At 33.9% G+C, this 22,118-nt stretch overlaps 1 protein-coding gene and 1 non-coding gene across 2 annotated transcripts; both read right to left on the minus strand.

The window, feature by feature from the left end:
* Nucleotides 1–1,043: 1,043 nt before the first annotated feature.
* On the minus strand, nt 1,044–14,847 carry LOC112744231 (protein BLISTER). Its single transcript, XM_025793791.3, has 13 exons — nt 14,366–14,847; nt 11,620–12,349; nt 11,019–11,506; nt 9,734–9,853; nt 8,721–8,786; nt 7,708–7,818; nt 6,483–6,559; nt 5,482–5,549; nt 4,674–4,778; nt 4,083–4,246; nt 3,853–3,921; nt 2,240–2,395; nt 1,044–1,824 (listed from the first exon to the last, which is right to left on the minus strand). Exons 1-13 carry the CDS (start codon nt 14,441–14,443, stop codon nt 1,744–1,746), a joined length of 2,313 nt encoding a protein of 770 aa, XP_025649576.1. The 5' UTR covers nt 14,444–14,847; the 3' UTR covers nt 1,044–1,743.
* A 6,716-nt stretch (nt 14,848–21,563) lies between these two features.
* On the minus strand, nt 21,564–21,672 carry LOC112764969 (small nucleolar RNA R71). The gene has a single exon (XR_003183420.1). It is a non-coding gene; the product is annotated as a small nucleolar RNA R71 (small nucleolar RNA).
* Between the last annotated feature and the right edge of the window lie 446 nt (nt 21,673–22,118).

Below are 22,118 nucleotides of genomic sequence, written 5' to 3' on the forward strand. Positions count from 1 at the left end.
ACTAGCGATTCATGAAACAACTCGCGAGTGTTTTTGGCTCCGGAGTTTGATCCAATATATTCTGTCATCATGTGGACTGATTGATCATAATATAGCTCTAACTGTCCTGTTTGAAGATAATACAGCATGCATTGCTCAACTTAAAGGCGGATACATCAAAGGTGATAGATCAAAGCATATTTCTCCCAAATTCTTCTTCACTCATGATCTTCAAAATCATGAGACAATTGATATCCAACAGATCCGCTCAAGTGACAATCTGGCATATTTATTTACAAAGTCACTCCCAAAATCCTCCTTTGAAAGATTGGTACATGAGATTGGGATGCGCCGATTTCGAGACATAAAATGATGTCGACAAGAGGGGGAACTGTACTCTTTTTTCCTTGGTCAGGTTTTTTCTCTTTGGATTTTCTTGACAAGATTTTTAATTAGGCAGTCTTCATCACTAAAGGATTTTGTACTCTTTTTCCTTCACTAAGGTTTTTTTTCCATTGGGTTTTCCTTAGTAAGGTTTTAATAAGGCATAATCCTAAATAGTCATCCAAGGAGAAGTGTTGTGATAAGATTGCCTGAGGTGGATGCCCATTTTCCACAAGTCTCAAGTTTTCAAGGGGAATCAATGTTTAAAAATGATGCTCATGTGTATGCCTATAAATAAGAACTTATATGAAATAATACATACAGTTAAAAGTAATAAACAAGTCAATACTCTCTCTCTTTACGAATACTTCTTTCTTTTATATATATACTACAGCATATAATATTAATAATATATTAATCATTCTTATATTGAAATCATGGTAAATATTATTACTAAATTTATCTAATTATATTTCTTATTTTATATTACTTCTTCCTTATTTATTTTATATTTATTTTACAACACTTTTATTAGCGATTTAATTATTCGAGCATTTTTGTAGTTTACTCTTTATAAACTATAGTAAATCATTGTATTTTAACAGCAGTTCAAACAAGAAATAACGAATCGAAGAGTACAAAGACTTCGGGGGTGTCAATGTAACAGGTATCTGACAACCTTTTGATAGCAACGTGCATTTACTACTATGGAAAATAGATCACATACCCACTCATTAGCAAAATGTTCAAATGCTAAAGGTTTCATCAACTGGGGAATGCTGTTTTCACTGTATATACTAAGCTTCAGGGCATAATGTCCATAAGCGATATAATGTTAGTGCAAACTTAAAAGATATATCTGTGACTGAAAAATACAAACTTCCATTATATATCATGTTTTGCACTAGTACATTCAATACATTCGCATTACCACTTCTAAGTCTTTTTGTTGACCAGATGGTTCCACCATCCCCCACCAAGCTTCTGGTTGGGCAGTCTTTCATATCCAGATACTATTAGCACAAAAATTTGGAACTCAGTCAAGAGATTAAACCGCATAACAGATTTTATTGCCATCTTCCAAAATAATTGCAGCCGGATTTGACAATCAATAAGCAGCTCCGAAAAGCAGCTCATTTCTTTTTCAAGAATTTGCTGTGGTTCACTCAAAATATACAGATCACGGCCTCCAGTGTTGAGGAGGTGAAAAGCAACAAAAAAGCAAATTGGTATAAACTCTGTCGACACGTTACTTGTGGATCTGGGTTGAAATTTGATGTTCTTTTTCCTTGGTGGCATTACTGGGAAATGGTATAACAATCCATCCCGGTTGCTTTGTAGAGTTTGATCACAACAATTAAAAATTCAATGTATATCCAATCAACGAAGTTTGCTAGTTCTTCGCTTCGAAGGCCCACCAGGAAACAGCTGCATAATCCATCCTAACACTCTCTCCACCACCTAGTAAGAAAAAACAGAAATCAATTCCTATTTTCTTTTCTTTAGATTTCTAGTTTTCCAACTGTTGTTCTCAAGTCTTAATAACCACTAACGGTTACAGGTCAACTATCTTCACTCCTAATAATATAATCAAGGTTTCAATTTTCAACCAACACCCATGGAATCCTTACAAATCCAATAAAGATACATAAATTTGATAGTGGTACTGTGAAACACATATATTCTAGACAAAGGAGTGTTCGAAATACATTGATTTTTTAGTCACTATGCCGAAATTGACAGATATTTTGAGATGGGGATATTGTAAACAAGAGGCAAGGATTCAAAGAAGTATAAAGGATATGCTCTAGTCATAACTCAAGATAATATGAAGTTCATATAACCCAATAAAGCAAATTGAACACATAAAAGTTACCTCATCACCCTCATCTGCATATGGGGTGTTCTCGTACATAGAAGTAAATTCTGGTTGTTTTCCTGAAATATTCTCATTGACCATGCTTTGAGAAGTCAACAGCTCTAATCTTTGAGTCTGGAGCTCAAGTTTCCATGATAATTCCTTGTTTATCTCCTTCAAACAGGAAAGCAAACAGAAGAAATAGCACAGTTAAGACTAACAGTGAACTGGAATGGAACTATAGACCAGAATTATAAAACAGTTTATAAGATCTGACAGAATGCTTTTCTACAAATTGCATACCAACACATTAATTGGGCATTAGTTAGACATACTACAGTGTCTAGTTAATTTGGGTACAATATATTATTAGCTAAAGTTGAAAAGAAAAGATCAGAGATCAAAGCAATCTAATCTAAACATGTGGATGTTTGTATCAAGGATCAACTATGCTAAAAGCAAAATCGCCTAGATGAAGACGACTTGTGAATGGCTTCAATGTTTCCTAAACACACCATCTGATATAAGAGCTCTTTGCCTCTTTTATTAAGCTACGTATGGTACACTGTCAACCAAGAATACCTGGAAATATCCATTCACGGAATCGCTTCCCTATAGTAAGGACTACAAATATGCAACAAGTTATTTGTATTAACCCTATCTAGTATCATTGTCCAAAACAATATTGAACTTAGGCTGAGCTTTCCAATTCCAATTGAGTTGATCAAGGAGGAACCTAGATGGACTCGGAGAGTGAGTTGAAAAGTGATGAAATGGTTTATATGAAAACACACAAGAAAAATCTGTGGTCTGCATCCTCCAACTAAAATTAACAGATAAACGGGTACAATAATGATAAGAAAACAGATTGAATTTTGCTCCAAAACCAAAAGTGTTTCTTTCCCTTCTTAAAAGAAGCACCAATTGCTTCTCTTCAATAGCACTTTTTTTTTTGCTTCCAAAGTCACCTTATAAGAATTCAATACCTTGGACAAACACCATAAACAATCCAAACTTTTCTTTTGGTTTATATTTTGGGCAGTATTTGTTTTTCAGTGGCGCCTTCATCGGAGGTCTTTCATTTGAAAAAATAAATATCAGAAAACTGCACAAACTTCAACCAAAGCAAGGACTATTACAGGTGTAACAGTATAAGAAAATGTCTGATGAATGCAAACACCTAAATTCTTATCATTCGAATATTGGACAGTGAAATAACATTTAGGGAATGCAATGCGGAGAAAGTTATAGTAGCATTTATTAAGGGAAAAATGGTAGAGATGGAGAGTAGCCTAATAAATAGAGATAGAGGGAGACCCAACAATCTGCTTAACCATTCTTAAAAGATTCAGATTTCAATAGTTTAAATATTCACATAATTCATGACATAACACTGGCATTATATAATCCATGAAGTTAACTCAACTAAGTAGAACAAAGCTTGGCTGTTATTGTTTTGTCATAATTAATTCATCCCCTAATAGCAAACACATCAAACTTGCTTTCAATGAAGTGCTCTCTTCCATGGTAGAAACAATAGTAAGTTATGCCAAAATGATTAAGAACAAAAACAAAAATAAAAAAAAAGCTCCTCGTTCAAACATAAAAAAAAAAGGCCCTGACTGACTTACCCTCATCCTAGAACATTCAGATGACTCAAGTGTCAAGGCTTTCATCAAATCTTCTTTCTCCTGTGCCAACTACATAAGAAAGGTAGACACATGAATATGCCAAGCCTATTTAATTACAAGAATACTTGGAACAAACATATGGCGCAGGACAGGGAAAAAAAAAAAACCAATAAATAAAAACAGTAATGAGCAATGAGAGGTGGCACTGAGTTTCCAATAGACCAAGCTACCTCAGAAATAAGCGCATTAATGTTCTCTATCACTCTCATCTGATCACGAGGAATATTCACAGGAGAAACTCCAGAAGTTGAGTGTGGAGTATCAGGAACTGTGGATAAACTAGATGCTTCAGCATCATGAGCACCCCTGTTTTCTGCATCACCATCTTCGCTTGCTGCACAGCATAATATAAAAAAATAAGCAGAGATATTAAACTAGTAAAAAACTTGGATTAAGAAAACAATGTATGATCATCTATTCATTTTTTTGTAGTATATGCAAGGAGAGACAAACTGAAATAGGATAAATGATGTTCTATCAAAAGAGAAAAAGGGCAAATGGAAAAAATTTTCTTTGCCAAAACAAGTCCTTCTCCCTCTCATTTTTGAATAATTGAATTCTCATTTTCATGTTAAGAATTTTTTTATTAAACCAATTACTTCTGTTATTCCTTAAAAAAAAAAACTACAGAACCATGAAAACAGGCTTAATTTGACTTGAAATTAGCATGAACACTTGCTTGATTGGACATCCACATATAAACCAACCATTATGGTTATTTAGAATATACAAAGTAACAACCACAACCGAGGCATACATACCTAAATCCTGGGTGGATGTAGAAATATCCTTTTTTAAAACATGACTCTCAATGGACTTTCCAATGCCTGACGCCTTTCGCAGCTTAGAAAGCAACACTTTCTTCTCTGTATCAATGAATGGAAGAGAATGAACATCAACTGAGTTCATATATGACTAAATTCACATAAAATTTGTCATCAAATTTGAAAGATCAGTACTTTTTTGTCATCTCAACATATATATATTCAAAAGTTAGTGGACAAAATTATCAGTTGGTTAGCATTTTTTTAAGCATGTCTTAACATTGTTCTTGTGAAGGCATAAATCCATTGATTTGCCTCCATCAATAGCTTAAACATTTGGAAGGTATGGTTCTTGACGTGGTTCAATGGTTTCCGTTCCAGTGACATTCTTATGAATACAAATGAAAGAATTTCAAAGGGTGTGCTAGAATATACATTCATTTATTAGCTTCTAACTAACACCTTAAACTATTGGGAATAATTAAAGGTTGTGTTCCAAGCCATTCCCCATCTATGCATACACCTATATGCATATTCATTCGCAAGGTAGCATTCCAAATAGGAATTAGTTTGAGAAATCACCAAAAAAGATACATTCAGATGAAAAATGACCCTAACGAATATACAGCTTGTTTTGCCAATTTTCGTTATAACCATTGCACATCAATATTCCTTCTTAATGCTTGTTCCTTCCTCTTATAAGCGTCAAATAAGTGAAAGCACCAGCCTTACAAAAGTATTACACAGATGCAAGCAAATAGAAAATTACATGAGTAGGGATAATTTACAGTTAAAATCTGTTTACCCTCTTGAAGTGCTTCAATGGTCGTCCGCATATCATGGCAGTCTTTGTCTAGGCTTGACATTTTCTTTCTGCAACATTTATTAAGAAAATCCTTATATAAACAAATTAAGCAAAATGAACAATGAAAAGAAACATGAAATAACCTTTCATCATTGGGGAGCTAAAGTATTAAATTTAAAAATTAAAAAGAAAAGACGGCAATAACATTTGGTGTAGATCTCATGATCTTTATAGAGGACTTTCCCTCTTAAACATGTTGAGACTTGAGAGATTGGAAAGCTATGCTTTCTTAGATAGATCTTTTGGTTGTTTTGCTCTTGTATAGAGGAACTCTTATCTTCTATCTTGTATTACTCTTATCTTCATCTTAATGAATTTCTTCTTTTATTAAAAAATAAAATTAAATTAAAATACCTTCTCTATATCAATCATGGAAGTTATTTGAATATTGTGAAAAATTAAGTGCCATTTATTCAAAAGCAGATTGAAGTTTGATAATTTTTTCTCAGACAATAATAAATACTTTCATTAGGGAAAATAAGGTATGTTCCACCAGAAGAAAATAAAGTTGGGGAGAGGAAAGCAGCCATCTACTTCCTTTTAGATTAAGGAGGAATTTTACTGAGGAAGTTAAGTACTTCAATTTAAACTCCTAATATAACAAACAAATGTATAGGACTAGTAGTGCACGAAAGATTCCCTATTTAATTTCGCTTTTTCTTTTCACTTTTTAGGTTAAAATGTCAAATCCAGGGATTTGCAGTGTTTGATGCTTTAGAATAGTATACAAAACAATATCCAAAGGAGAAATGATTTCAGTAAAGATAGAACTTTTATCAAATCCATCTACAATGTGAAATCGAGGCTAAAGCAGACATTTGAAAATGGATTATCTTCACAGGAACGCCAACAATTCAGGCAGCACTATCATCAAATATTTAACAAATTTCAATCATTGAATATGTGGTTCTTTTGCTTGAAATTTAAAACCTCAAGAATACCTGTATGAAGAAATCTCTGCTTCCGCATTTTCCAACTGCTTCTCAAGCTTCAGCTCATTAGATCTCAATCTGAGTGCCTAAAAAGGTTATTCAACACAAGAAATTAACTTTGGAATCTAATTGATATCCCAAATCCGTACACAATAGCTTAGAAAGTACCAAATGAAAGTGGGAAATCACAATTTAAAGGATAGCTATTAAAGGGGAAGAACCACTCTCCTTCCTAACATCAAGGACCCCAATGTGTCGTTACATTGTCAAGTACGTAAGGGAAGTGGGGAACCACGCCTTAAAAGCTAGTTGATAAGGGGGGAAACCACTCACCTTAAATACAACATCAAACATCCAATACTACTCAATGTGGGACTTTGAACACCCCATAGTTACCCAAGTCACTAACAATTCACTTGTAAGAGAACAGCAGTAGCAGAATATATACAAGAAATAGGTGGAACAAGAGAATACAGTAGAGAAATAAAAGAGAAGAATGAATGTAGAAGCAGAAGAGCATAATGAAATCAGTATGATATCATTCTCTCCTTGTGAAGGTGTTATTGAATATAGAAAATGCAGAAACGAGCATAGAGGTGGCAGTCAAGAGGCCACCACTCTCCTAAGGGTCCTGTTCTATCCAAATCCTCAATAGATCTCCTCATTCCCCTGCTATCACTTATAAACACTTTCAATCCTCTCTTTCTTCTAACAGAATTCCTCACTTTGCATGAATCCTCCCTTCCCTTATGCCAGCTATCCTATTTGTTACACTGCTGATCCCACTTGATTCTCTCCCTTGGTTCTCTTTTTCTTATCTTTCCAGCTGTAGATAAAAGATAGTGGATGTCTTTTATCACCTTTCCCACTCCCTTCTTCAACGAACTTAACTCCTTTGGCCATTAGGCATCAAGAATGGAAATTCCCCAGGTCGACTTTACCTATAACAGCGCAGGTGATTTTTCTATTTCAACATTTTCTAAGAAAAGGATTGTAAGAGTTAATTATATCCTCTTTATTATCTTAAATTTTTCCGTTTATTTAAAATACTCACTGTAATTGTAACCTAATTGGAGAGAGATGTAGAGTAGTTACATGCTCAAAAACATGTTGTCATCTTGAATGACAGTTCAAAAGTAATTTCAGTTGAAAGACTTAACTAAAAAAACGGGAAAATATTTTTTATTCTTCAAAGTAAATAACAATCACACAACATATCAAGAAAGTTTAGTACCTTCTCCTCTAAGCCAATAACTTCAGATGCCAATAACTTTGCACGCTCATCAGCAGCATTACACTCCAGTTGTGCGTTTGCGTAGTCACTCTTGACAGACTCAAGCTCAACCTGTTGCATGAAGGGTCACACAGTGGCACCAATACCAGAAAGAAGAATGCAGCACCAGAAAGCATTTACAGAGATATGAAAAAATCAGTCCATTCCAATCAAGGAGAGAATTCAGAATCAAATATATAGAATGTCTAACTTATTCAAAAGTCATCTAATTACACCAATATTTTGAACTCAAAAACATGACCATGACAATCTAAGTTACCATTGGAAACATGAGAACTTGGGCAGGTTCCCAAATAGTAAACCACAATGATGATGGGATGATCACAAACAAAAAAAGATTATGTGGATTTCAAGAAAGATACAAGTTTTTTAGATTATCACAAACAAAATAACAAATTGCGTTGGTTTCACACCTTCCCTAAGAATTCTGGTAAGTATATAATGCCCTTAGTTATACATTTCAAATCAATGGTATCAAACATCAGTTGATTTAAAAGGCAATGACTAAATCAGATGTAAACTGTAAAACCACTTCCAGAATGCCAGAATAAGATATCTTGACAAAAAGATATTAAGATGCATCCCATGTATATAACCAAAATCTTTTTACATTCTACTTTGATGTTCAATGTAACAAGTTCAATAGGCTTGGGTACGTCAAGTTTGATACAAAATCCAATTATATAGTTGGAGGTCAGCTCAAACACCGTGCTATCAGATCAAAATTGTAATCCACCTTGATCAATCATTTAGGACATTTGCAACACAACAATGTTAAAATTTGTAAATTTGCAAATCTAAACGAAAATTTAAAATTAATTTTCATTATGAGATTAAGTATCATAAATGACATATGTGCGCATGAACATGCAAAACAAGACTATGAATGCATATAATAGAACACGAGCACAGCCAATACAATTACACATTTAGGTATGGAATCTTATACAAACCAGGTGCACTTTGATATCTTCTTGTAACTTCTCCATGTCCAATTTTAATTGATTGACAACACTTCGCTACAAAAACATGAATGAAATTCATTAAAACAAATTAGAAGATATTATTACTTATTCTCATGGACAACTATTCTACGTCTAAAGTAGAGGCAATATAGCAATTTTAGTTGAAATTCAGATTCTTAGTAATGACCCAAACAGTATGGAACAAAGTAGTGCTATCAAAAGCAATAACCCAGGAGTAAACTAATCTGCTACTTGAGACATTTGCACAATTGCTATCACTTTAAAACATGTTCAGGTCCTTTTCTACACCCACACAACAGAGTTCAACAATATTCTAAATGCAGATCTCTTGCCAAGGGAGCACAAGCAGACCCAAAATCAAGTGACATACATCAAACATACTAAAAAATAGGGGAAAACAAAGCGTCCAAAGCATCTCGTGTTACCCAAGTTTGGGGAAGGGTCACACTCTAACCTAATGCATGCATCAGTGGCTAATTCCATGGCTTCAACCTATGACCTTGAGGTCGCACAAAAGACAATTCAACTGTTGATAAAAGGCTGCCCTTCATATCACATAAGCTAAATATGCATTCTATTACAATGCAAAAACAACTGTGATATTGGTTCAGAATTCAACCACACAGAACACACACATCCTAAGAAATAACCATATGTGGCCTTCTAACCTGCAAAATGTTACTATTTTACAAAGTATTTGACCTTAGTGTCATAACAAGCGTTGATTTTACAATCACAGAAATGATAGTCTTCAAATTAACTATTGAAGATCTCAACATCAGCCAACATAACATGCTGAATGGAATTGGATACTGAATTCTGAAACACTTAAACATGTATTAAAAATATTTGGTAAGAACTATAATTAGGACATCTAGTTGACCACGAAACATTATATATAAGTGTGCAACTAAAATAAAAAACTACAACAGTTCCCAAGATTGATATCTGAAAATGACACTAATACTCCACAAGCTAACCTGCTGATTATAATTATCAGTCAAAGATGAATTTTCTGCAGCTAGTGATTCTGCTAACACTTGAGAAGCCTCAAGAGCACGTTGCAAAGAAAACTTTTCTTGTGTCAAATCTTCAATATGCTGCAGAGAAATAACAAGGAAACGGGGGGAAATGAAAATATAAATAATAACTTCTCATAGAAAATTTTATAGGCAGAGATTGAGAGAAAAGGAAATCAAAGGAGCATAATGCACAACACAGAGAAACCACAATGAACAACTAAATACTAAATACTAAGTGGATAAACCATTCAATAAAGCATGCCATTCAGATTATATGATAGATAAAGAAATACCAATAATAGATCATGAGCATACAAAAAAAGGGATGCCAAAACATGTATTAAAGATAAGGTGAATCGCTCATCACATCACAAGCGCACTGATAGTCCTCCCCGTCATTTTTATGGAAAAATAAAAAAATATAAATAATTAATAGAAGAAAATAAACTGCTACACCCACAAATTTAAAACCTTTTCAAGTTGAAAGTATAACTTAAATTGGGTATCATTTTCACTACTAAACATATGGGCAATGCTTATCCAATGATTCACAGAGAGAGAGAGAGAGAGAGAGAGAGAGAGAAAACGGGGGGGGGGGGGGAGGGAGAGAGGGATTGAAGAGAAACATTATTAAGTTTGTAAAAACCAGTTGCTAAAGTCACAAATTCATTACTGACTGATCTATAAATTTTTGGACTCCTGCAAATTCAGAGAAAGAATCTCCTTTGATAATTGACAAACGGAAGAAATGTATTATATACTAGAAAAAGATCAATATTTTTTGCCCTAAATAATAACATTACATTCTTTGTGCATAACATATGCTAATCTTCTGTGCCTAGAACTGGCAAAAGAATACCATGAACAATTTTCATTGGATTAAACTAAAACAAGCATAATAAAATGTATAATCAAGTTGAGATCATTCCATTCGATTGATCTTACTGTATAATAAATGCACAAAATGATGCTGTCAAAAAGGTCCCCATAACTACAAATACATCTCAGCATTAGCTTTATATTTGGTATATCATAGATTAGATACTCCCAATAATCAAATCAAATGCTTTCGTTAGTTATAAACCCTAATCTACCAAATAAGTCAAGCACAAGACAGTAGCATCAAATACATCATTTTCTGATGCCAATTCATCAAAAGAACAGGCAATAAAGCACTTTAACAACAGCCAACACTCATTAGGAGGGAAAAAGAAATGCCAAGATCAAGACCAGCATAAAACACCTGTTCTAAAGCAGCAAAGTCCTCATTTTTTGAAGGAGGTGCATAATAATCATGCTTCTTCTCCATACCATTTTCACTATCACTTATCATCAATGCATTTTGACTACTATTATCGAAACCTGCAGTTGTAAAATTTGGGAGAGGTGCCACAGTTTTGGTCTCTTCGGGTGGCTTGCCCAAATAGGTAGATCCTGACACATTATTGCTGGTTGATTCTAAATCATTGAACAATGAGGAATCTTGCTCGGGCTGCCGAAATGGAGAACCCAAAGAATTTCTATTGACATTAAGAGAATCAAGAAAAGATGGACGAGTCCTCCTAGAACTAGATTCCACTGAAACTGAATGTATTGGAGTATGGTTAAAGGAGTTGCTGCCAACATAACTTGTCGAATCGAATTTTGGCATTGATTCATGAAGACTGGACAAATTTTTATCAATGTTAGTATGGGTCTCTGGAAACTTAGAACTGAAAGAATCACCGAAGCCTGCATATTAAGAAAAAATTCAGCAAATAGTACTACATCGAGATGTATGAAAATGGAAGAAAAAGATATTATAAAAATCTCAGAGTACAGATGCGGAAAAAATAACACATTACCACCAGAAAATGAGCCATGGGAGTAATCACTGTTTAAATTGCTGGAATTTGTTGAGTTATTTTGCAGTAGTGTATTAACAGAGTTTTGAGGTGAGATTTTTGAAGAAAAATAAGAAGAGCCATGATCAGTGACCACATAATCCTTCGATGGACCATTACTCTTATTTGAATAGTTTTCGTTAATATCTTGAAGACTAGATTGAGTAATATTGCTATCAAAATCTTGACTTCCTTGCGAGTGTAGAAGAATGCTTTGGTTGTTTGTTGACCCATAAGGGAATCCAACAGGACCACTGGTATGAATTCCAAAGGTATCTTTCACCTTATCTGCCTCGTTGCATTGACTTACAGCAGCAGATGCAGTAATAGCAGAAGCATTGTATCTCTTAGCTTCAGCAATATCAGAATATGTCTCAACCAGGCTGGTGGACTTTGTATTGAGATCATTCCTCGCAAAACCTTTTATATCAGGCAGGGATTCTTGCTTACTACTAGTACTTTGGCTAATTAAACTTGTACTTTTATCATTACTTGTCCCTGAAGTTGATGGCTCAATGACATCTCTTCCAATACCATCAGATGTGGTAACTCCATCTGACTGATCAACTCGTACATTCTCAATTTCAGAAGCTCGGTTTTGTTTCAAGCTAGCATCAGAGCTCTGAGCATTGCTAGAGGATACAGCCTTCTTGGCTCGCTCTGCGGCTTTCTTTTTACGAAACTCCTCAAGCTGCAAACAAAAATAAAATTATTTTTAGTTTAACAAAAGCAAGGAAAAGACTAATGATTTGTACTTTGAAAAGAAGTGCAGCACATAATAGTGCAATACGTAAGATTGCATTGAAAATTTACGAAATCAATTTCTTATAAGCAGCCAATGTTTCATTGAAACAACTTACTAAATTATTGTCAGCACTATGATATTTTACACATGATGAATAACAAAAGCTCTGGATTGTGCAAAAAGCATACAGCCTTTAACTATAAAGAATGAGAAACACCATTCTTTTCTTATTTAAAAGAGACTCCCTCATCTCTGATGGTAATATAACTAAGAATTCTAAGAGGTGAAAGAGACATAACCGACACCCATCTGTCTTCTTGACTAACACTCTTCAAACCCATAATCCCCGTCATCAATAAATATGAAGGGGCATATGCTATAAAACCTGGCATGTCTAATCTATTCAGACAAAGTGACCAAAACTGGAAAACCAAATGAGGGTAACATATGCAAGAAGCATCTCATAGTCACAAAGGGAGTATAACTTCCAAATATTCAGCACTTGGTTCTGTACAAACATGCCTCATCACATATAATGGACTGAAATAAAGTAATTCATTGAATAATTTCGGTTGACATCAGAATTTCACAAATTTTGCAGTAATTGAAACAGATTTGTAAGGGCATGAAATTATGTTTTTCAGGCATTACTGAGTCTACTTTTAATCATCGTGTCTTAATTATGGGCTTAGTAGCAGTTTGATTCATATTTCTTATTGACATAGGAATTCAATGCTTGTGATATAAGCTGCAAATATTTGTTCAACAGGTTATTGTCTTCCTCAATCGTATGATGTAAGTCGCAAATGGTGTGCCAAATAGATAACGGGTAAGGGGACATAACAGGAAATTATCAGAGCAGCAAATGCATGTTGTTGGGTAATGAAATCCAACATAATGGCAACTAGAAAAACGATTTAGCAGAGACGAATGCTGAAATATATAGGTGGGAATAGAAAAAAAAAAAGAGATTAAGAAGAATTGCATGGCATCCAGAAGAAAGTTGGAGACTTGGAGTAAAACTTATTTAGGGAATGATGATGAAAACAAAGCTTAAGCTATATAGTCATGTAAGAAGAAAACCAATTAAGCCTTTAATAAGAAATGTAAACCAAAGGAATCCATGTCTGATAAAACCATAGGGAATAACGTAAGAAAACTAACTGGTTTTATGATGCAGAAAACAAAATTAAAAAAAAAAAAAACTTTTACATAGATAAACATAAATGAGATTAACTAATTCATGCAACTAACCCTGCCTTGGTGGATATAAAACTTGATTGCTTGTGCCTTCTCAGAATTTAGCACATCAGATACCAAGCTCATAAACATAAACAATCCATCAAAATTTAAACTTATACCAGACGTGTTCATTAGGAAATGAAGTGAACAAGGAAAACAACAGATAGATTTCTCTTTAAATAAAGAACCTGACCCTCATGCAAATACCAACTCAATGACCTAACTCCTTCCAACAACAGATAGATTTCTCTTGATTTCTTAGAAAGCAGAATCCCAATTTTACCCCCAGATCTTCAATCATAAATGATTAAACACAACTACGGGATGAAAATCTGCAAATTTTTTCTTCTAGAAAAATATGAAAATTGCAGAATTCTCTCCCTTCAAATTACCTTCCATTTACACTTTCCCATTTTCCTTTCAAGTTTACCCAACCCAAAATCCGAATCAATTCAAGGATAATAACATGGTAATGTTTTGAAAAAAAAAAAAATAGCAAACACATATATACACAAAATTTAATCTCTATCCCATCACCATCACATTTTTCCGGGAAAACAATGAGCACATTAGCATCACAGTGACAAACGCACAGCAATAACATAACTTCCACAAAACCCAAAATCAATAGAAATAGAATAAAATAAAACAAGCTGAAGATAGTTTTAAAAAAAAAGGCAAAAGAAAAAACAATTTAAAAAAATACATATAAATACGTACACGACGCTTGCCAGCTTCCAGATGTTCTTGCTTCCGCGACGAAGAGGCGGAGTTCGGCAGCACCTGCGCCGACGCCATGTGAGACTCACGTGCGATCTACAGAGAGAGCGTAACTAAAATCTCTCGAATCAACATTCCCCTTCTCAAATTGGCGATGTATCCTACCTGAACGAGCCGACGCAGATCACAGCAAATGGGTAGGAAAACGACACGATGCCGAATTCAAATTAGCAACAGGATCGAATTCTGAATATTTTTAAAAAATAGGGAATTTTGAACATTTGAGACGTTGGGAGGTACAAAGGGGTCGAATTCGGGAGTTTTTCAGACAGAGGGCGCCCGATCTGATCAGAGAGAGAGAGAGAGAGATTTGTTGGGGCAAATCAAATCAAATTATAAAAGGGCACTTCCTTTTCTCTCTCTCTTGCTGCTGTTATGTGTTCTCGGTTTTCTTTTTTAACAACAACGATATTATTATTATTATTATTATTATTATTATTATTATTATTATTATTATTGTGATAAGATCAAAATGGATGCCCATATTAATATCGGCAGTTGATTTCATAATTATCAAAATGGAACCGGCAATCAACTCGGTGAAATTATTGGGTTATTGGGTTAGTGATTCAACTGATAGGTCAATGATCAAACCGTTTAATCCATTAATAATTAAATAAATATATAAAATTATATACAACTTCAATTGACCATATATCGAGCTTCAGTACTTCGATTAGCGTGTCGTTAGTGGCTATACGAAACTCTCGCCGAACCTGTTACTCTCATTTAACTTTTGTAGGTAAGATTTTGAAATTTTTTCTCTTTCCTGTAGCCCTAAGAAATTCAAAATTTTAGGTGTTGGTTTTGAGTAAATTTTTGTGTTTTGATTGATTAGGTAGTCTCTAAGGTTGGGTTATTGATGGTTTGTACCCCAAACATCATCGAAAAAGGTAAGAAAACTCTTTACCTTGTGAAATTGTGATTATGATGAACGCTAGGTTGATTGGTTATAAATTACGTGTATATATAACTTGAAGATTGTTGGCATTTATTTGGAGCTTAGGATTGATTGTTGGTGATTAGAGGCTTGAGTTGGACTCAATTTTGGGATTTTGGCATATTAGAAATCGGCCAAGATATGATTTCGATTTTTTCTATGTAATATATAATATTTTTGGATACTTAGGCTAGTGACCCACAAGATAGATTGGATTGAATTGATTGTTGGATTTGATAATGCATGATGATGTTGTTAAATTGATAGTGTGTGATGATGTTAATACTTGTGATGGTTTTGATGTGTTGAGATGAAGATTATGATGAGGTGTGATAAAGGAAGCTTATGAGTAGTGAGATTTGATGCGAGTTGTTAATATTGAACATTGATGTGCAAATTTTAGAATTTGTTGGGTTATAAAGGTGGAATTGATTTATATAGGTGTTGAAATAGTTGAAATGTGATGGAAAGGTAAAGTATAATATTTGGTAGTGTTTCATGATGAGATGTAATGGGCTTTTATTTGATTTGGTTGTGAACTTTAAGGTGTTGCGAACTTGTGAACTTTGGTGAAAACTAGCTTTTGGGTGAACTATGACGGATCATATCCTTTGCTATGGTTTTTGAAATTGAATGAATTTTATATCAAATTAAAGATAATTTAAAGAGCTTTAAAATGATATAGATTTTGCAGAAATATGAATTTTATAGAGGAAGATATGATGGTTGAAAATTGGTGTCAAAAATCTAATTTCTGTTATGGTTGCAGAAATTATGAGTTTTGATTTGTGTGCGCACGCCCACTACTGTGCGCGTGCTCGGAGTAGGGGCAATGTCATGACATGTGCGCACGCACACACAGGGACAAGTATTCTGTTGAGGGCAATCGCACACTCTGGTGTGCACACACCCTGCAAAATTTGCAAGCTGCGCGTACGTGATGGCGGGAAACGCATCCGCACAAACTATCGGCAAGTATATCGGGTCGCATCAAGTAGTAAAATTCACGAGAGTGAGGTGGATCCCAGAGGGATTGATGGATCAAGCAATTTTAGTTGGGTGATGAGTCTAGTAAAGCTAATATTTGGAAGAGTTTAGTGAAATTAAATGAGCAGAAAGTAAATTCACAATGAAAGTAAAGCAACAAAATGTAAAGTGCTGAAGTATAAATACTGGAAAGGAAAGGATAAAGACTTGAATGTAAAGTACTTAAACTTAAATGCTGAAAAGTAAAAGGGCAGAAGCTTAAAGTGCAAGAAATGTAAATGCGTTGAATCTTAAAATGCAAGAAAATAAAGGCACAAATGTAAATGGCAACAAAATTTAAATTGCATGAAACGTAAATTGGGATTTGGGTGTTGGGAATCAAGAAAGCAGTAAACAATTGCAATTAAAGTGAATTTAGGGAAATCTAAATTGAAGAAAATAAAAGAGAAAGATTCATTAGGGATTGGAGATATCATAATCCACTATGAATTAAATGGGCCTCAATTTCCTTCTCTATCATATGAGTAGATCTATGGCGGATTGTAATTGATTGGATCCCAATTCCTTGGCAATCCAATCTCTCTAATCACAATCATCACCTTAATTCCATTCGATGCCTTGATATATTTATTGAGTTATTTCAGGTTCATAAGGCAAGGATTGGATGGAAGAAGTGAAGAGAAAAGCATGGAAAGTGGAGAATTCATGAAGAAATGAGGATTTGCAGAATTCATGGCGACACATATATGTGGCACACGCGTGCGCGTGGAAAGAAAATCTGCCAGGCGACGCGTACGCGTCACCCACACATACGCGTGACAAGTGTCACGTGACCTCATTAAAGTGAATATGCTGGGGTGATTTCTAAGCCATAAAGGCCCAAGTCCAACTCATTTCTGATGCTATTAGAGGCCAAGATCAAGGAGAAAAAGGAGAGAGTGATGAGCAGATATTTTATACGCCTTTTGGCATTGTTTTCATATAGTTTTTAGTATGTCTTATTTAAGTTTTACTAAGTTTTCATAGGTTTTAGTGTTAAATTCACATTTTTTGTTTCTACTATGAGTTTGTGTATTTTTATGCAATTTCAGGTATTTTCTGGCTGAAATTGAGGAGCTGGAGCAAAAGTCTGATCCAGAGGCAGAGGAAGCACTGCAGATGCTGTCCGGATCTGACCTCCTTACACTCGAAAGAGCTTTTTTGGAGCTATAGACAACCAAATGGAGCGTTCTCAACAGCTACAGAAAGCTAACATCCAGATCTTTCCAGAAAATATATAATAATTTATACTTTACTTCAGAAAAAAGGCCCAAAACTGGCGTTCAACGCCAGCCATCTACCCCAGTCCAGGCGTCCAACGCCCACCAAAGGGAGACCAGCATCCAAACATCCAAAGAGGTGCCCCTAGCCAGTGTTCAACGCCCTAGAGCCCTTCTATCTCGTGGATCTCATCAAAACTCAGCCCAAACACTTACCAAGTGGGCCCAAGAAGTGGATTTTAACACTAAAAGACTGTTTTACCCTTCTTATATAATCCTTAGTCATTAGTTTAGTATTTAAGGGATATTTTACATAATCTTCCAAGGACTTTTATAGCATTTTTTGTTTATCATTGTATTTCCTATCAGTATGAGTTCCTAAACCTCCTAGTTTGAGGGGAGGAGCCCTGCTGAGTTTTATGGATTAATAAAAGTTTTACTATTTCTCTTCAATCCGTGTTTGATTCAATTCTAAGATGTATCTTCGTTTTTCAACCTGATGAATGAGATGACCCGTGACAATAATCTTCATTTTTCAATCTAAGACCGCGTGCTTGACAACCACCCGTGTTCTTCTTGGGTTCGTGTGAATACGTGACTGAAAAGTAATGTGAAAGTGGGGTTGGATAGACCAAATGAAACAACATAATAATACAGTCGAAAATAGCGGCAAGAAAAGCATCCTCTACTTTTTATATTCATTTATTTTTTTATAAAAGAAAAAGAAAACACTCACATATTCCTCGTGCTTCAATTTTCCACCTCCAACACCAAATATATTTATTTTTTATTGGGCCAATGAAAATTTCTCATAATATTTTCTCATTTATATTATAATTTTTATAATTAAAATTTTAAATTATGATCTAATTAGATAGATTTAAATTTAAAAAATAAAAATAACTATTTCCAATTGTTAGATTGATGAAATAGTAGGGAGAGAATTGAAACGGTTATCTCTCATGTGGATAGTGGGAAATAACGTGAGAGATAACTATTTCCATTCTCTTACTAATATTCCATCCATCTCTTATAGGCAAACGGTTATTTTTATTTTTCAAATTGAAATTAATCCAATTGGATCATTATTTAAACTAAAATTTTGTATGTACTCTTTTTTAGTATTAATTGATCAAACATATCAATTTTAAAAAATTTTAAATTAAATTATGATCCAATTGGATTTATTTAAATTTGAAAAATAAAAATAATCGTTTGCCAATTGTTAGAAGAGATTGATGGGATAGTCAGTGGATAGTGGGAGATAACGTGAGAGATAACCGTTTCAATTCTCTTCTACTGTCCCATCAACCTTTTTTAATACTAATTGATCAAACATATTCATTTTAATCTCTTCTACCAACCTTTTTATGTACTAATTGCATGCTAAAAATTTGGATTATTGATAATATTAATATTTTTATTATTTTTATTTTTTTAAAAAAATACATGTATCTCGTTTACACTGTAAACGAGATATACGCAATTCACGTCCACCCGTATTATCTCGTTTACATATACGCAATTTGCGTCCACCCGTCTTATCTCGTTTACACTGTAAACGAGATACATGTAAAATTATCTCGTTTACAGTGTAAACGAGATAAGAGAGGGATATTTATTTCAGTAAATATTTTTTAAATTATTTATTTTGGTAATTATTATAATTATTTTATTTATTAAAATAAAAAATCCAATGAACTGCAGGAGCTTCACCCTCAATTAGAATGGATCCACACTAACCCTGGAGTTCAGATCTGGAGGAGCATTGGCGACTTCTCAACCGGTGTCAATCACATACAGCCTGCCATAGAAGAAATCATTCACAGTTGAAGAAGACAGTAAGACTGGATTAATCCAGAAGGATAAAGCATCTCCAAGCCTTAACCATCTTCTTATCATTGCAAACAGGTCAACCTAGTTTAGATCTCTTTATTCTTTTTATGCATTTAAACAAATCCAACTTCTCTTCTATCCGCCTGATTAAGATCTACAAGATAACCATAGCTTGATTCAAACTACAATTTTTGTGGGATCAACCCTGACTCACTCAGGTATTACTTGGACGACCCAATGCACTTGCTGGTTCAGTTATACGAAGTGTGGAAATTCGTGCACTAAGTTTTTGGCACCGTTGCCGAGGATTGGTCGAGTTTGGACAACTGACGGATTATCTTGTTGCTTAGATTAGGTATTGTCTTTAATTTTATTTGAGTCTTTATTTTCTTTTTCTTTTTCAAAAAAATTCAAAATTTTTTCAAAAACCTTTTCTTTTCTTTATTTAATCTTTATTTTTGGTTTGAGTCTTTTGTTTTTATTCTTGTGTTTTTCTTTTAAAGTTTTTCGAAAATTGTCTCTTTGGTTTTCAAAAATTTTAAGTTTGGTGTCTTTTGCATGTTCTTGTTTTCTTTGAATTCTTTGAGTTTTGTTCTTGGTGTTCTTCTTGATCTTCAAAGTGTTCTTATTTTTCTTCTTGTTTTCATCTTAAAATGTTTATGTTTGGTGTCTCTTTGTGTTTTTCTTCTTAATTTTTGCACACTAGGTGTCTTAGATCTAAAATTTTTAAGTTTGGTGTCTTTTTGTTGTTTTTCTCTTTCTTCATTAAATTCAGAAATAAAAAAATAATATCTTTTCTATCTTTTCACTTCAATTTTTGAAATTCTCAACAAATTTTTCAAATTTCAATTTCAAAATCATATCTTATCTTTTCTTAGTTTTAAATTTTCAAAATTCAAATCTTTTCAAAATTAAACATTTTCAAAAATCATATCTTTTTCAAAGTATTATCTTATCTTGTTTTGAATTCAAATTTTAAAATTCAATTTCAAAATTTAAAATTTAAAATTTCAAAATTTAAATTTTAAAATCAAATCTTTTTCGAAAAATCAAATTTTAAATCTTATCTTTTTCAAATCTTTTCAAATTCTTATCTTATCTTTACTAATTTCAAATTTTACAATCAAATCTTTTTCAAATCTTTTTAGTTTCTTATCTTATCTTTTCTAATTTCAAATTTTAAATTCAAATCTTCTCTAATTTTCTATCTTATCTTAAATTCAAATCTTTCTTAATTAGTTAGTTATTTTCTCTTTTTTCTTTTTCAAAACTTCCTAACTAATTCCTCTCTCTTCTAATTTTCAAAAATCCTTCTTTTATTTCTCCCTCCTCTTTTTCGAAATTCATTAATTAATTTTCAAAACTTTTTAGTTAATTAACTTTAATTTTCAAATTTAATTAATAAATAAAAAAATATTTAATTCTTGTTTCTCTTTTTATTTCTAATATTCGAATTCTTCTTCTCCTTCTTCTATCTTCATTCTTCTTTCTCTTCTTTTTCACATCTCACTGGGAGTTCTCTGTCCTCTAGCATAGAAGCTTCCTTTCTTGTTGTATCTATGTCTTCTTGTTAATGAGCAAGAACAGAGATAAAGAGCCTCTCTTTAATCTTGATCCTAACCTTGAGAGGACTTTAAGGAAGAGCTTACAACAAGTTAAAGCATAACACTCCGGAAGAAATCTCTCAGAAAATTTTGAACAAGAAGCAGACAACATGGCAGCCAAACCTAATCATGAAGGAGAGGCAAAAAAGGTTCTTGGTGCTTACACCAAGCCTACCTCTAACTTCTATGGCAGAAGTATCTCTATACTTGCCATTGGAGTTAACAACTTTGAGCTGAAACCTCAACTGGTGATATTAGTTCAACAGAACTGCCAGTACTATGAACTTCCACAAAAAGATCCAAATAAATTCTTATATGACTTCTTGCAGATATGTGACCCAGTTAAGACCAATGGAGTGAGTCTTGAGGTCTATAAACTTATGCTCTTTCCTTTTGCTGTAAGAGAGAGAGTTAGATTGTGGTTAGATTCTCAACCTAAAGTGAGTCTTGACACATGGGAGAAGGTGGTCAATGCATTCTTGACCAAATTTTTCCCACCTCAAAAGTTGAGCAGACTTAGGGTGGAAGTTTAAACTTTCAGACAAAAAGAAGGTGAATCCCTCTATGAAGCTTGGGAGAGATACAAGCAACTTATCAGAAGATGTCCTCCCAACATGATCTCAGACTGGACCACACTAGACATCTTCTATGATGGCCTTTCTGAGATATCCAAGATGTCACTGGATAACTCTGCTGGTGGATCACTCCACAGGAAGAAAACGCCTGAAGAGGCAAAAGAACTCATTGACATGGTTGCAAACAACCAATTTATGTACACTTCTGAAAGAAATCCTGTAAGTAATGGGGTACTTCAGAAGAAAGAAGTTCTTGAAGTTGATACTCTGAATGTCATTTTGGCTCAGAACAAGATCTTAACCCAACAGGTCAATATGATCTCTCAACATTTGACTGGAATGTAAACTACATCTGGCAGCACTCAAGAAGCTTTTTCTGAAGTAGAAGCTTATGATCCAGACCAATCCATCATGGAAGAGGTGAATTACACGGGAGAACCCTATGAAAACAGCTACAATCCCTCATGGAGGAATCATCCTAACCTTTCATGG

Source organism: Arachis hypogaea, chromosome 2, assembly GCF_003086295.3.
Source record: "Arachis hypogaea cultivar Tifrunner chromosome 2, arahy.Tifrunner.gnm2.J5K5, whole genome shotgun sequence".
NCBI lineage: Eukaryota > Viridiplantae > Streptophyta > Magnoliopsida > Fabales > Fabaceae > Arachis > Arachis hypogaea.

What these genes read in the sequence shown, in the direction of transcription:
- LOC112744231 (XM_025793791.3), bottom strand. Translation starts at nt 14,443, where the DNA reads ATGGCGTCGGCGCAGGTGCTGCCGAACTCCGCCTCTTCGTCGCGGAAG. An exon ending in AAGATATCAAAGTGCACCTG is followed by an intron (nt 7,819 to 8,720) that starts GTTTGTATAAGA and finishes TTCATGCAACAG; the next exon opens with GTTGAGCTTGAGTCTGTCAA. An exon ending in GCAGAGATTTCTTCATACAG is followed by an intron (nt 5,550 to 6,482) that starts GTATTCTTGAGG and finishes TAAATGTTGCAG; the next exon opens with AAAGAAAATGTCAAGCCTAG.